The 15810-nt window shown below is 37.6% G+C and overlaps 1 protein-coding gene across 1 annotated transcript in view; it reads right to left on the bottom strand.

The window, feature by feature from the left end:
- Window positions 1-15810, bottom strand: part of LOC121304909 (WD repeat-containing protein 70-like) — a 141664-nt gene that overhangs the window by 105699 nt on the left and 20155 nt on the right. The window contains exons 6-9 of the mRNA XM_041236335.1: window positions 11150-11209; window positions 10438-10571; window positions 8539-8692; window positions 4732-4808 (exon numbers count right to left, since the gene is read on the bottom strand). Coding sequence (XP_041092269.1) covers window positions 4732-4808; window positions 8539-8692; window positions 10438-10571; window positions 11150-11209 — 425 coding nt within the window. The remainder of the gene's footprint in view (window positions 1-4731; window positions 4809-8538; window positions 8693-10437; window positions 10572-11149; window positions 11210-15810) is intronic.

Here is a 15810-nt window from a genome sequence, read left to right as displayed (position 1 = left end):
GAGGAATGCCAGCGTATATACCAAAAACAAAGCACTCACTGGCATGGTGCAATACTGTATCCACAAGCAGAAGGAATGCCAGCGTATATACCAAAAACAAAGCACTCACTGGCATGCTGCAATACTGTATTCACAAGCAGAAGGAATGCCAGCGTATATATACCAAAAACAAAGCACTCACTGGCATGCTGCAATACTGTATTCACAAGCAGAAGGAATGCCAGTGTATATACCAAAAAGTCAGTCTGAGGTTGACTGTTCCTAAATGCAAAAACTGCTGCAAATTTCTTCAGCAAAACAAATACATCTTTGAACGCCTTCACTGTGCTCATACTTGGATTCTTATTAACTTGGCAATCACTTAATTATAAAAAGTCAAACCAATATATCCATCTCAGTTACAAGACACCAACACATTCATTTCAGCTAAAAAAAAAATTCAATCCACAGGCAAAAACCATGCAGCAGACTGTGTTTTATTATTTAATGGACGAGCAATGAGAGAAGTTTGTTTCCTGCTGTGTAGACATTTCCCAGAGATTTGCACTGCCTCTCTCGAAAAAGGCATGAGGTTAATGATTTCTCCAACAGCATATGCTGCTATAAATACAATACATGATTTATTCAAGAATTGCACCTCTTCCGACACAAGTAGTGGGCTATAGGTTTCTACAGAACATGTGCTCAGGTAACAGATCCAAAAACTAATCCTGTACCAGACAACTAGAGAGCTCTTTGGGTTTACATTCCAGAGATGCATTTTTGCTAAGTCGAGTACTCAAAGCTTTGGCTTTGCTGCAATAGGAGTGTATCTTACAATCCCTTACAATCTGTCACAGAAACATGAAGCTTGACATCTAAAACAGCAGCATAACAACTTGCCAAGTATAAATTATGTCAGCAGTTTGAAACACATCGGGCCAGGTTAGTTTTTTTCCACTGAAACCTACAGTAGATATTTATTTTGTTCAAGGCAGATAGAGTGCTACTGTCCTTACCTTTGCATGCAATTAAACAGTGCTATATTAGCATACCCCCACACCTCTCAACACACTGTAGAAACACAACCTCCACACTTTGTACATCTTGCTATTGTGGAAGGAAATGGAAATGTGGGGTTGATTGTTCCAAATATTTTTCTTCCCATGTAAGCCTTTTAGTGTCTGAGTGATCACAATTGCACATCCATTTATAGCTATGTTCGCCTGAATCTCCCACACTACTCCGGTGCCTCCAATATACAGCCGGGGGGGGGGGGGGGGGGGTAGGCTAAATCCTTATCTGGCTTAATTGACACGGTAGCTTTTACGCAAACCGCATCAGACAACAGTCTTTCTTTCAGACCAGCAGTGAAGAGGTTTCTGAAAAAAAAAAAAACAACAACACACTACCCTTACAAAAATGAGACATTTATTAAGAACATAAGAAAGTTTACAAACGAGAGGAGGTCATTCGGCCCATCTTGCTCGTTTGGTTGTTAGTAGCTCATTGATCCCAGAATCTCATCAAGCAGCTTCTTGAAGGATCCCAGGGTGTCAGCTTCAACAACATTACTGGGGAGTTGATTCCAGACCCTCACAATTCTCTGTGTAAAAAAGCGCCTCCTATTTTCTGTTCTGAATGCCAATTTGTCTAACCTCCATTTGCGACGCCTGGTCCTTGTTTCTTTTTTCAGGTCGAAAAAGTCCCTTGGGTCAACATTGTCAATACCTTTTAGAATTTTGAATGCTTGAATTAGGTCGCCGCGTAGTCTTCTTTGTTCAAGACTGAACAGATTCAATTCTTTTAGCCTGTCTGCATATGACATGCCTTTTAAACCCGGAATAATTCTGGTCGCTCTTCTTTGCACTCTTTCTAGAGCAGCAATATCTTTTTTATAGCGAGGTGACCAGAACTGAACACAATATTCAAGATGAGGTCTTACTAGTGCATTGTACAGTTTTAACATTACTTCCCTTGATTTAAATTCAACACTTTTCACAATGTATCCCAGCATCTTGTTGGCCTTTTTTATAGCTTCCCCACATTGTCTAGATGAACACATTTCTGAGTCAACAAAAACTCCTAGGTCTTATTCATAGATTTCTTCTCCAATTTCAGTATCTCCCATATGATATTTACAAAGCACATTTTTATTTCCTGCGTGCAGTACCTTACACTTTTCTCTATTAAATGTCATTTGCCATGTGTCTGTCCAGTTCTGAATCTTGTCTAAATCATTTTGAATGACCTTTGCTGCTGCAACAGTGTTTGCCACTCCTCCTATTTTTGTGTCGTCTGCAAATTTAACAAGTTTGCTTACTATACGAGAATCTAAATCATTAATGTAGATTAGGAATAGCACAGGACCTAATACTCCACTGGTTACCACACTCCATCCTGAGGTTTCTCCTCTAATCAGTACTTTCTGTTTTCTACATGTTAACCACTCCCTAATCCATGTACATGTGTTTCCTTGAATCCCTACTGCGTTCAGTTTGAGAATTAATCTTTTATGCAGGACTTTGTCAAAAGCTTTCTGGAAATCTAAATAAACCATGTCATATGCTTTGCAATTATCCATTATCGATGTTGCATCCTCAAAAAAATCAAGCAGGTTAGTTAGACATGATCTCCCTTTCCTAAAACCATGTTGACTGTCTCCCTGGACACTGTTACCATATAGGTAATTTTCAATTTTGGATCTTATTATAGTTTCCATAAGTTTGCACATAATAGAAAGTCTTACTGGTCTGTAGTTACCTGGTTCAGTTTTGTTTCCCTTTTTGTGGATCGGTATTACGTTTGCAATTTTCCAGTCTGTCGGTACAACCCCTGTGTCAAGAGACTGTTGCATGATCTTGGTTAGCGGTTTGTAAATAACTTCTTTCATTTCTTTGAGTACTATTGGGAGGATCTCATCCGGCCCAGGGGATTTGTTTATTTTAAGAGCTCCTAGTCCCTTTAACACATCTGCCTCGGTTATGCTAAAGTTATTTAAAACTGTATAGGAACTGGATAACATGTGGGGCATGTTGTCCGTATCCTCCTTTGTAAAAACTTAATCATTTAATATACTTGCTATTTTTTTTTCTTCTTCTATGATGTTATACATTTAACCTCCTCTTTGAATGTTCTCTTGCTGTTGTAATATTGGAAAAACATTTTGGAATTGATTTTAGCCCCCTTAGCAATGTTCATTTCTATTTCTCTCTTGGCCTTTCTAACTTCTTTTTTGACTTGTGTTTGCAGTTCTGTGTACTGTTTCTGTGTACTTTCTTTTTGGTCCCTTTTTAATGCTCTGTAAAGTGCCTTTTTTTGCTGAATATTTTTTTTAATTGATCTATTAAACCATTTTGGCAATTTAGTTTTACATTTAGATTTGTCTACTTTAGGGATGTAATTGTTTTGTGCCTCTAGTACTACATTTTTGAAGAACAGCCATCCTTTTTCTGTGGATGTTTTCTCTATTTTACCCCAATCTACTTCTGTTAGTCTCTGTTTCATACCTTCATAGTTTGCTTTTCTAAAATTGTAAACCTTAGCTTTAGTCATTACTTTTGAGTTTTAAAAAGCACTTCAAATGAGACCATGTTGTGGTCTGAGTTTGCTAGTGGTTCTCTGACCTCTGTTTTAGTTATTCTGTCTTTGTTATTTGGAAAGACTATATCAAGGCATGGCATAGTCGGTGCCTTGACAAATTAAAACCAAACAAACAAAACAGGTCAGCTGGTGGGTCTCACAGGTGGGTCGTCCGTGTTGGGAGTTCAATTTAAAAATCACACAATTTTAAACACAGTGTACTACAAAAAAAAAGGTTTCCTCTCCTTGTGAATTTTATGTTTTCAAAGTGATGCATTTTTAGAGAGTCATAAATAGCTTTAAGGTTTCTCCTCAAGAAACTATAATATATCTTTCCTTGAAATTACAAAAACGTTAGAGCAAACATGTATTTATATATATATATATATTTTTTTTTTTAAATCTAAATAGGTACTACACTAGGTTAAATACATCTGTTTGCAAGCCTTCCTTTCAGATTGTCTTGTACTTCCATGGTAATTCACTGCTTCTAGGCCTTCTTTCCTGTCAGTAACCAACCAGCTGCTTCACCTGACCGACCGACATGCTTTGCAGCCAGTCAGATGCTCTGACCCCAAAAACACTGCTGGGGTGAAATTGCCTAGGAAGTAAAGTAGTAATAAACTTCCTAGAAGGTAAGACAAGCAGACTCAGAACTTTAACCAAGTGTAATATCAGATGCCATGTTTTAAAATGAAAATACCCATTTGCTATGCCATGTGTTTCTTTCAGAACTGAACATGAGAGTATGTGTAGAAGAGATAAGTTCTATAAAATTGTATTATCAAGTCTGACAGTCACATGGAAAACATCTGTATAAATACTGGTTTTGTAACAATTCCCAATTTTCATTGTAATGTCTATGTGTGTTATTTTGACCAGATAAGAGATGCCTGAAGCCATGTTAGTTATGAGAAAACAGTTATTCTGTTATGAGCTCATTCCAAAGACAGAATACTATAGAAACGGTGTAAATGAGAAAAGACATGGTAATCAAATCTCAGCTTACATTTTGGCACACAGAAATGCAGACAAATATTATGATAATAAAAACCATGAAGTCTTGCTTTTTGTTTTGTACATCTGTATTTGGGTAATGCAACTTTGAGGAAAAAAAAAACATACTATACCATAAAAAGAATAGACAAAAAAAATGAAAAAAAGACTCACCCATCATTGGAACAGGTTAAAAACTCTTCTTTAATCTTGGGATGCCAACAGCCACTGTTGAGCATTGCAGTGTGGCCCTGAAATGAAGCACAGGATCAGCTCTGCGCTGGAAACACACTGCGGCCACATAATCAGATGTCCATACAACACAGATTAACTCATTCCCAACAAATTATGGTTTTAGATTCTATGGCATCATAAAAGAAACTTAACATGAGAGACAGAGGATCAGGATTGGTTCTCGACTAAGTCATGTGTTAAAGAATGGGCTCGACAATGCAAATATTTACCTCACCATTATTTAGAGAATTCTAGAATCTAAAAGTAATGAAAACATTATATACAGGACAGCTTAATTATGACATACTGTACGACACAGATTTAGTAAAATAATATGGCCCTATTCAAGACAAACATATCTCACTTGTACAATGTAGGCTGGCTATTATCCTGTGAATTTAACAGCACAAATATATTCAGTCAGCATTGTAGCTTAGGGTCCTCATTCAAAATGTGGACTTGTGCATGTGTCTGTTTGTCTGTCTGTCACACACTACATGGTGAACACTGTAACTGGAGATACTGGACAAGTCATTTTCTCTATATATGTAAAACTCTAAAGCGTGACAAATAGACAGACGGACACCTCCACTATTTCCATGTCACATAATCCACAACTGGGTTTAATAAACAGAAGGGGTCAGTTTTAATAATCTAAACAGCAGAAGATCCCAAGCCAGCCACCCTTTACTTTAGACCAGATGTGATACACATAGAGAGCACAGTTGCAGGATAGAAACGTTCCAGATACGATTAAAAGTTGTGAAGACATTTATTAATGGATGTTCAAAAGTTAAGGGTGGCTTCTTGAGATATAAGCAGCCACTGTTCAGGTTGGGGTAAAGTAAGAATCATTTGAGACGATATAAAGGCATGGTTCCATAGACCAGATTTGTGCTCTACATAAACATAAGGAAATTTGGTTCCTATAGGAACACAGTGGATTTTAAAAGTGTCTAACTTAACAAAAACAACTATTGATTTCTTGTAGCTTTTTAACTGCTGCTGTTGAATTGTGGTATCTAATGAAATAAATAAAGTCATGAGATCACCAAGGACCTCCAAAGTGCTTCCCTCTGTTAAAACAGTGGCAAAAGAATTAGCCATAACAAATAACAACTTCAAACAGAGCTCCCTAGTGAGGACTGACCAGGCGCTGGATGCTGTTCAAACACAGATTCCAGGGAATTACCTCAGCTCTCTTGTGCACCTTTAACTTTTACTGTGGCCTTGTACCAAGTACCCTGACCAAAGGAGGTTGAATTGTCTGAAGGTAAAACAACTTACTGAATAAGTCTTATGTTCCAATTAGAATTTAAGTCTGCAGAATGTCGAGACGGTAAAACACACACACACACACACAATCAACAAGAACACTAGATTTCAAGGTATTTGGTGAACAAGTACATGCATACAAATGGCCAACAGTTTACTGCCACGTTGTACAGGGGATGCATTGTGATGTCAATCTTACCCTATAGTAATGTCATTCCACGGACTAGCAAAATTGCTAAATTGAATTGAGAGTATTTGGTTTAGTTACTCTTGTTGCTATGTCAGCAATAATGTGCAATTTCTTTTGCCCATTTTTTCATGTCTCAGTTGTTTTTGCATGTCTCCAATTATTCATTTGACATTTGTATATTAAAGCAAGAATGACCATCTCATTATTTACCTCAGATGACATCTATGGCTTTTTATTTCAATTGCTACCCTGTAAGGTGGAATAAACTAAACCTATTTTAAAATGTGGTAAAACGCGTTCCTCTCCATTTGCTCTGGATAATTCAAGGGGATAAAGTGTACCAGTACACCAAAATCATATCTCTAATATATTATGTTTTTATATATTGCATGTCAAATAACAAAAAAATGAATATTCATTTGGATTATTAACAAATATTTGAATATCCAATAAAATGGTTCCCAGTTTGGTTCTCAAATGCCTATACATTTAGTTCCACTAATGATAACTAAATAGAAACACAACTGACACAAAAGTATAAGTAATTGCCAAACTACAAAAATAGCTAAAGTATACAGTGAAGAAAAAAAAAAAGGTTATTTTTTTCTATTCTAACAAATCCTTAGGTAAACAATGTGGCCATCCAAGGAAAACATAACCAAGACAGAAATAGCATCAAGACACAAGTAATTTGTTTGGGTTACCTAACTGGATAATTGCTAGCTTTAATTAAACTAACCTTCCTGCAAATTGGTGCAATTGAGCCTCAGAATCAGCCCTGGATCATTAATTTCAAGCTGTTTATAAAAAAAATACTGAAAAACAGAAGCAGTTGCTTTGTGCTTTCTTCAGCACCAAAGGCAAGTCCTCTGCAAAACAATTCACTTTCACTAACAATGTAGCCGCTGGAGTAAAACAAGTAACACACATCATGCAAGCGCCATCAACTACAAGCCATATTCCCAAAGCTTTAACGTATGATTTCAAGTATGACAGTCATACAATGTTAACTTTTACTGCACATTGTGGGATTCGGGAATGGATGAGTAATACTTTAGCTCTGTGCTAAACCTGTTTTTTACTCTAATGAGATTCATATACTGTATGTGTTTTAGCATGGCGCTACTTGGAAATATCATGCAAAAAAAAAAAGCATATTTAGCACCTGAAATCTTTAATACAGTATTAACTGTGTTTTAGCCTAATTTTAATTTTTTTACCTTTAAACAAGTTTGTGGTAAAAAAAAATATCATAAAGCCATGTGCTTCCTCCTATACGTGAAGTTCATCAAAGGCCAGTTTCGGTTTATGTAGCCTCTGTTTTTTCATGATTCTGGTATGTCATTTGTTTTTTCAACACAGATTTGCGCTACACTTCTTGAGAGATGTGACCTGTAGCTGGCTAGTTGCTTCATAACGGGACAATCAGCAAATACCTGCTGGTTCAGATATATTATTTATTTGGGAGGGGCCAAATAGCATGCTAAATAAGCTGTGGCCATATACCTGATGCATAACAAACATTATGAACATCGGTAGGAAAACCAACTGTGCTAAAATAGCCTAGTGTTAAATAAATAGCCTTACGCAAAAAAAAAAAAAAAAAACCTTTATGAATATGGCCCTCAGTCTCAAACTAATCAAACTCTTAACAGCTTTACTGGTCTACCTTTTATTGTTCTGATAATGTTGGTGCTTCACTTTTTTTTTTCTTCATTAATTTACGATACGCAAATATTTCAAACACTTTGGAAAAACTTCTGCGTCAAATACTGCTGGTGCCCATGTTGTGGATCACATTATCGGATTGCAACTAGACCACATGATCAAGTTTGAATAAAAAAACATGAAACTTTTCATCTAAATCAAAGAATAAACTACACACATACTCATATTTAATTAATGTCAATAGTGTGGCATGTTTTTAGGATATTGGTAGTGCTTTGAAGTGTCAAATTAAGTATCTTGGTGTTTGCAACCCTATGCTGAAGCAAGGAAGTGTATTATTTTAAAAATAATCCCAATAGAGATTAGTTTGTTGGGCCCAATAACCTTTTTCTCCTCCTAAATGTGGTGCTTTCCATTGCCCTTTCTCACTGAGCACTGTGTTAATATTATCAGTCACAATCCCAAAGCCAGTTATTTAGTTTGTAGAATTTTTTTTTTTTTTTTTTTTTTTTTTTTTACATACTTTAAAAAAAAAAAAAAAACGTAATCCTTAAGCAGAGTAAGATATGTTGGCGTAAATATAAATATTAGGTTCACAAGTGGTGAATATTTACCTTTGTGTTTGCCATGTCCACAATATACTGGTCGCCCTTGACACACTCGATTACCTGGAAACCATCTCGGTCAAGGATCTTGGCCTGCGAGTTCCCAGACACAACAAGGATGACATCCCCTGTAATGCTGTACTGTAACGACCTGATCTGGTGACTGGACGTAGTGGGAGATAAAGAAAAAAATGAATAGGTTTTGTGAAATTGTAAAAAATGACTGGAGAGTGTACAGGATGTTACATACCACTTCTGGTGGGCTGTGGTGTGTAAATTAAACAGGATTTGTGGTACTCAGTCGATAGAACTTAATAGAATTTTGGTTAAACATGACGGCATCAGAATAGACTGTAAACATTATTTCATATTGTTAAGAGATTTAACTTTTGGCATATAGTCTTGTGAGATATGAAACCTGGAGTTGTTTGCGGACCACCTGGAGTTTACTCACGGACCACAGGTGGGGAACCACTGATCAAGATTAATTAACTTCTACATCCCCTTGACAGTTTCACTTTGTTTAATGTGTTCTTTTAATTCCTAGACATTGACCACCTATATTTATACAAGTTACCTTTCACTATATTAAAAAAAGCCTGGAAAACCTTTTCATTATATCAATTGCAATTGGCTGCGCTGAAAAGCAAACTATTAAAAAGGTAGGCCACAGTAGGCAGACACATAGTTTAAGATAGAAAGACAGAAAAGAGTGGTCAATATTGTTTTGTAAACTATTATGTAATGTTATCTACAGGTACTCTACTATAATGCCTTGTACTAAGTTTCCATTATTAAAGTAATCCATCAGTGCTTTGCGAAATCAAAGACATCACAAAAACTCCACACAGGCCAGACACTGTTCACACAAGTTGTACGAACATCCCGAATAAAAACAAAGCGTCATACTGGCATTCAAAAATATGTAAACCACTTTTTCTAATGGAGATCTGGTCTTGCAGTGCCAGTGGCAGCAATACAATGCATTGTACGGAAGGAGTCATTTGTGCGTGTTCCATCAAAGCAGCCAGTTCCGCTGATGGAAGCCACAGACGAGTGGAACGGAACCCTCTTCCAAGGGAACAGCATGTGGAATTTCAGGGATCATGAACTCTGAATGGACCAGAGCAGCAGACATTTGCTTATTACTGGCGACCTCTCATGCTGACCTGTAGAATATGCCCTATTACAAAACAATAAAAAGGCAGTTTGTTATACTGCTGTAAATGACTCCATCTTTTCTGGAACCAAGGGGTTACCACTTTCCAGAAAGCTTGCACTTTCATGCTCCAGATGATGTGATTTGATGTCCATCTTCAGATAAATTCTTGTCTTTTTACAATTATTTTATGTATTTGTTTTAACTCCAGTGTGAACTGCCAGCACATTTCAGAGTTTTAGAGAACAAGACCAGAGTATCCCTTGGGGAACAATAAAAAGTCTTATTAGACGGAATGGTTTGTAAAAATGAAGCAAAACGGATATGTGAAAAACATCTGTATGAAACAAGGTGGCAGTGAAATGGTTAATACTGGATACAACCTGTAATTGAACTTTATTGAGAGAATACTAAAATGCAGCATTGTACTAGCTGAAGACACTATGTCAAAGAGTGTGGTATGTATCAATGATATGGCCAGAGTTTAATGCAATGCTACGGTAAAGGGGCTAATTTATCGGTAGTGGAGAGAGAAAGAAAATCAGAGAAAACTGCTGTGTTACAACCAATAAAACAAATGTGTACATCTCTATACAGCAGAAACACAGGTTCGATGTCATTAAGACATTTTGCATTCAGGGATTATATATGAAACCAAAATCTACTGTATATCTATATAAATTGTCACAAAGACCTTGCTCAATCTGACCCAATAGTGGAATGGGTTTGGAAAAGCTTTCTCTACCTACCACTCACAAGGCTGAAGACAGCGAAAAGCCTGGAGAGCTGAATCCATCCCAGCAAAATCCCAGAACTTGACGTCATAGTCATACCCACCAGTAACAAGCCGAGCTCCAGAGGGGTCCAGCCCCAGCGCAGACACCTGAAAAATGAATCTTAATAAATGTAGATTATGTGAATCAAACACCCCTGAACATCTCAGTCATCCCTTAGAAAATAACAAAATATATCACAATTACTCAAAACACATCATTTTTAGTTAGACAAAAAATTCAAGTACAGTCCATTCACCAACTAGCAACCTAATCATACTGTTCAGTACAGTACATGCTTATGGTTACGTACAAAAATTCTATAAAAAGGTATGTTTCAATAAGACAGTAAAAAAACTTCCCACTAAAACTGCAAGCAGCATTTATTTATTGATTTTTTTCATTATTTATTATAGACTGGGCCTAAATTTCGTGAGTCACCATGGTACCGGAGGGGGGGGGGGGGGGGGGGGGGGGGGGGGGGGGGGGAGTATACAGTATATAGAGTATATAACAGACTGCTGGACAAGCCCTCCTAAAGAAAGCAAGTCCGCCTGAGCCATGTCACACTCCCATTCCATAGCTATACAGTACGTGTGAAAGCTCAGATCTTCTCCAATTGCAAAAATCAATTATTTCTTGAGCATAATATTTTACATCACCGGTATGAAGAAAGTGTAAGACTCACCGTTTTTGTCCCGTGTTGCAGTGTAATTTCATGTGTATCAGGAATTCGCTTCACAGGGTTCTAAAGCAAAAACAAGAAAGTGTACAGAAGATTTATTAGGTATTATAACTACAAAACAGTAGAGCTACTTGGTGTTTTGTGGTTTCGCGAATTATCCATAGTGTATACCAGTGTTCTTCACTAATTTTCAGAGGGGGGCCACTTTTGCCGATAAGACATCAGTGTGAGGGCTGCCACACCACCTTATTCACATTTGTGTATTGTCAGGGGCCACGGGCCTTGCAATGAAGAACACTGTGGCCCATTAAGCTCATAATAAAATCTGTAATGGCGCACACTACTTTGCAATGGGGACTAATAAAGAAACACACACTCATATATATATATATATATATATATATATATATATATATATATATATATATATATATATATATATATATATATATATATATAAATATATAGACACACACACACACACACACACACACACACACAGTGCCTTGCAAAAGTATTCAGACCCCTGACCAATTCTCTCATATTACTGAATTACAAATAGTACATTGAAATTTCGTTCTGGTCGATATTTTTTTTTTTTTTAAAACACTGAAACTCAAAATCAATTATTGTAAGGTGACATTGGTTTTATGTTGGGAAATATTTTTAAGAAAAATAAAAAACTGAAATATCTTGCTTGCATAAGTATTCAACCCCCACACATTAATATTTGGTAGAGCCACCTTTCGCTGCAATAACAGCTTTAAGTCTTTTGGGGTAAGTATGTACCAGCTTTGCACACAGTGTCGGAGTGATTTTGGCCCATTCTTCTTGGCAGATTTGTTCCAGGTTGTTCAGGTTGGTTGGACGACACTTGTGGACCGCAATTTTCAAATAGTGCTACAGATTCTCAATGGGATTGAGATCAGGACTTCGACTGGGCCACTGTAGGACATTCACCTTTTTGTTCTTGAGCCACTCCAACGTTGCTTTGGCCTTGTGCTTGGGATCATTGTCCTGCTGAAAGGTGAATTTCCTCCCAAGCTTCAGTTTTTTAGCAGACTGAAGCAGATTTTCTTGCAGTATTTTCCTGTATTTTGCTCCATCCATTCTTCCTTCAATTGTAACAAGATGCCCAGTCCCTGCTGATGAGAAGCATCCCCACAGCATGATGCTGCCACCACCATACTTCACTGTAGGGATGGTGTGTCTTGCGCCACACATAACGCTTTGAGTTTTGGCCAAAAAGCTCTATCTTGGTGTCATCTGACCACAAAACCTTTTCCCACATCGCAGCTGGGTCACTCTCATGCTTTCTGGCAAACTCCAGATGTGCTTTCAGACGGTACTTTTTGAGTAACGGCTTCTTTCTTGCCACCCTCCCATACAGGCCAGTGTTATGCAGAGCTCTTGATATGGTTGACTGGTGCACCATTACTCCACTCCCAGCCACTGAACTCTGTAGCTCCTTCAAAGCGATTGTTGGCCTCTCTGTGGCTTCTCTCACAAGTCTCCTTCTTGTTTGAGCGCTGAGTTTTGAGGGACGGCCTTTTCTTGGCAGTGCCTGGGTGGTGTGATGCAGCTTCCACTTCCTGATTATTGATCCAACTGTGCTCACTGGGATATCCAAACACTTGGATAATATTTTGTACCCTTTCCCTAATCTATGCATTTATATTACTTTAACTTCTGTAGAATGCTCTTTGGTCTTCATTTTCCTTCAGATTCACAGCCTTACCAATGATCCTTCAACAGTGGGGTTTTTATCCAGAAAATGTGACAGGAACTTTAATGGTCCACAGGTGGAGGCCAATGGTAAAGTAACTGTGTCCTCTTTAGGGCAATTTCTTTCATCGGTGCAAACTGGGAGTTTCCACAGCACAGGGGTTGAATACTTACGTAAGCAAGTGTAATAAAAAAAAGTGTGTTCTAGAAAGTTCTAGAAATGCGTTCGAGTTCATCTGTGCCCTTGCCCTATAATAACCCCATATCTTATATAACTTGTTTTTGTTAGAATGTTCTAGGGAAAAGGATGGTTTATTCAGAGGGCCGAGCCTCGAGGGAGTGATCTGGCCAATTACTCTCTCGCATGCAAAAGCCTAACATGGTAAGTTATAAAGGACGGGGTTCTCCCCTGCTCTGATGAGAGTCAGCCGTGAGGATTAGCGCGCAGTCCTGCTCGGTAATTTCTTGGAGACAGCTGCTTTCTCTTACCAGGGTCGAAGGGCTCTCCCGATCCGCTTGGAAGGGTAAGAATTAGTTCAGTTGCGTCTCATGGATTGTATTGATCTGTGATTAATATAATCTTTGTATGTAACCTTGTTGGGTTGTGTCCCGTTAGGGATATCGTTATTCGCAGTATAGCATCTGTGTATGTAACTGTGTGTGTGTGTGTGTGTGTGTGTAATAATAAAGGACCTTTTAAAATTACTCTGTGAAGTAATTGTCTTATTTACTTCCACATCAACTTCCTTTTAAATTTAAAGTAATTAAATTTCACACAACAGCAAGATATTTCAGTTTTTTATTTTTCTTAAAAATATTTCCTAACATAAAACCAGTGTCACCTTACAATAATTGATTCTGAGTTTCACTGTTTAAAAATAAAATATCAAACGGAACGAAATTTCAATGTACCATTTGTAATTCGGTAATATGAGAGAATTGGTCAGGGGTCTAAATACTTTTGCAAGGCACTGTAAGTATGTTGTCATGCTGATGCGCTGGGGATTGTGGTTGATTCCCGGAGCCAGCATCGCAGCCATTGTGTGTGCTGATGCGCTGGAGCCAGCATTACACTTTAGCCATTAACACCAGGCAGAAGGATATCTACATCATCAGATGGATAGAAACGCAAATGGATGGAGATGTACATGGACCACATTAGTTTACTGTAAAGTTATGTCTTAGTTGGCGATTATCTTGGCAACAGCAGAGTTCAAATCAGCATGAAGTTTTAAAATCTACTCTCCTGTAATGGAAACCATTATTTTGGACCCATAACCAACATCTTTGAAATTCTTATTTTTATAATCAAACAGCTGGGGATGCTAAGAAACTTCAGCTAACAGTAGCTCCTCCATGTTGATGGATACTCAAGTACATCAAGGCTCGACGTATCCCACACCATGGACCTGACTGGCTAGACCTAGATTTGCCACTGCGGGAAAATGTTTGAGTGGCAAAATATCGCTCACCAAGCGATATTTTGCCGTTCTAAAATTCTGCTGCTGCACCACTTTTTCGCAACGTAATTTTCTCAATAATGTATGTTAACTCTAATTGAAATAAAAGGTGCCACACCACTCTTGTGTGTCCTAGGCTTTAAGGGTTTCAGCGAGCAAGTGAACACTGTTAACCGGCCTCCCCTGGTATTTCCCCTTTGTGTAGGTTCATAATGGAACAAAAACATGACGTTCACACGACAGATTTTTTGATTGACGCTGCACAGCGTATTGTTAATAAATAATTTTTATTTTGGTAAATTAAGTAGCATTAAGTTTTCCTGTCAATCTATTTCCTTTTGCTATCAATCACAGTCCTTCTGTCCTATCAGTCTGATACATCTGCCTGCTTGATGGTAAGCAATTTTAGACTTAATTTGCTAGGTGAATTTATTGACACTGCTTGCAAACAGTGATGGCGTGTCCTGGGAATGAGTGGAAATTAGAAGCAAAGCACAGAATACTTAATCACACTGCAACTTTCTGATATTAATTAAAAAGCTCTAAAAGTATGATTATGGCTTATCTGATTATTTATCATTTGTTTTTGTTTTCAGTAAACTCAATTAAATTATGTTTATTTCAATAATGCAGTTTTAGAAATGTACTGCTAGTGCTTAAACTTAGAACACGGTTTAAAGTAGTAAAGAGAACTTGTCGGCATAGTAAACATCATTTATTCCTTTTATTGTGTATACATCCACAGTGCAATACAGTCCCAAATTTAATTAAATTTATTGTTCGCTTATTAAAAATAAAGTTGCACATGTCCATTTATTGCGAATTTCTTCATCAAAATGACATCTCAGGAGGACTGAGCACAAGCTGATCATGGGCTTCATATGACACCGATGAAGTAAGGGGAGCAACCAATAGATGCTGAAGCTGTATCTTCAGGTGAGTTTGTGGCCTCATTACATGCGAGGCACACATATTCAAGTCCATTTTCATCCTTTCAGATCTCAAAAGAGGTTTTTGTTAGTTGTCGTACACCCTCGCATCCAAGTCGTGCCAGATTAAGTTGTTGTTGAAGATCAAACCAGACATTACGCATAAATCCAACCGTGGTGTCAGGGGACAGTGCCTCAGTTTCCCACAGATGCTTTAAATCCAGGCCGGTGATTCAGGGTGGTGTCCGGCCTTGTCTTTACCTGCTGTTCTAAAAGTTTTCATGACTGACAGGAATACGTTCTTGTTGGTTTAAAACTCACCATTAGCAGAGATGTTAAAACTTCTACTGTTAAAACATCTATGTAGTCCAGCTCAGCGATATAAAATTGGAGACTGAATACTGAATACCCAGTGGAACTTTGCATAAAATGTTGTTGACGTTTTTTTTTTTTTTTCCTTCAAATGAATGTCCATATTCTTTTTCTTTAAACCAGTGTAAGTACATTAACAACCCATGTTGTAGTTTGTTTACTGTTTTTTACTTTGTTT

This window comes from Polyodon spathula, chromosome 2, assembly GCF_017654505.1.
Source record: "Polyodon spathula isolate WHYD16114869_AA chromosome 2, ASM1765450v1, whole genome shotgun sequence".
Classification (NCBI taxonomy): Eukaryota; Metazoa; Chordata; class Actinopteri; order Acipenseriformes; family Polyodontidae; genus Polyodon; species Polyodon spathula.
Note: the sequence above shows the minus strand (reverse complement) of the source record. Positions and strands in the feature narration are given on the sequence as shown.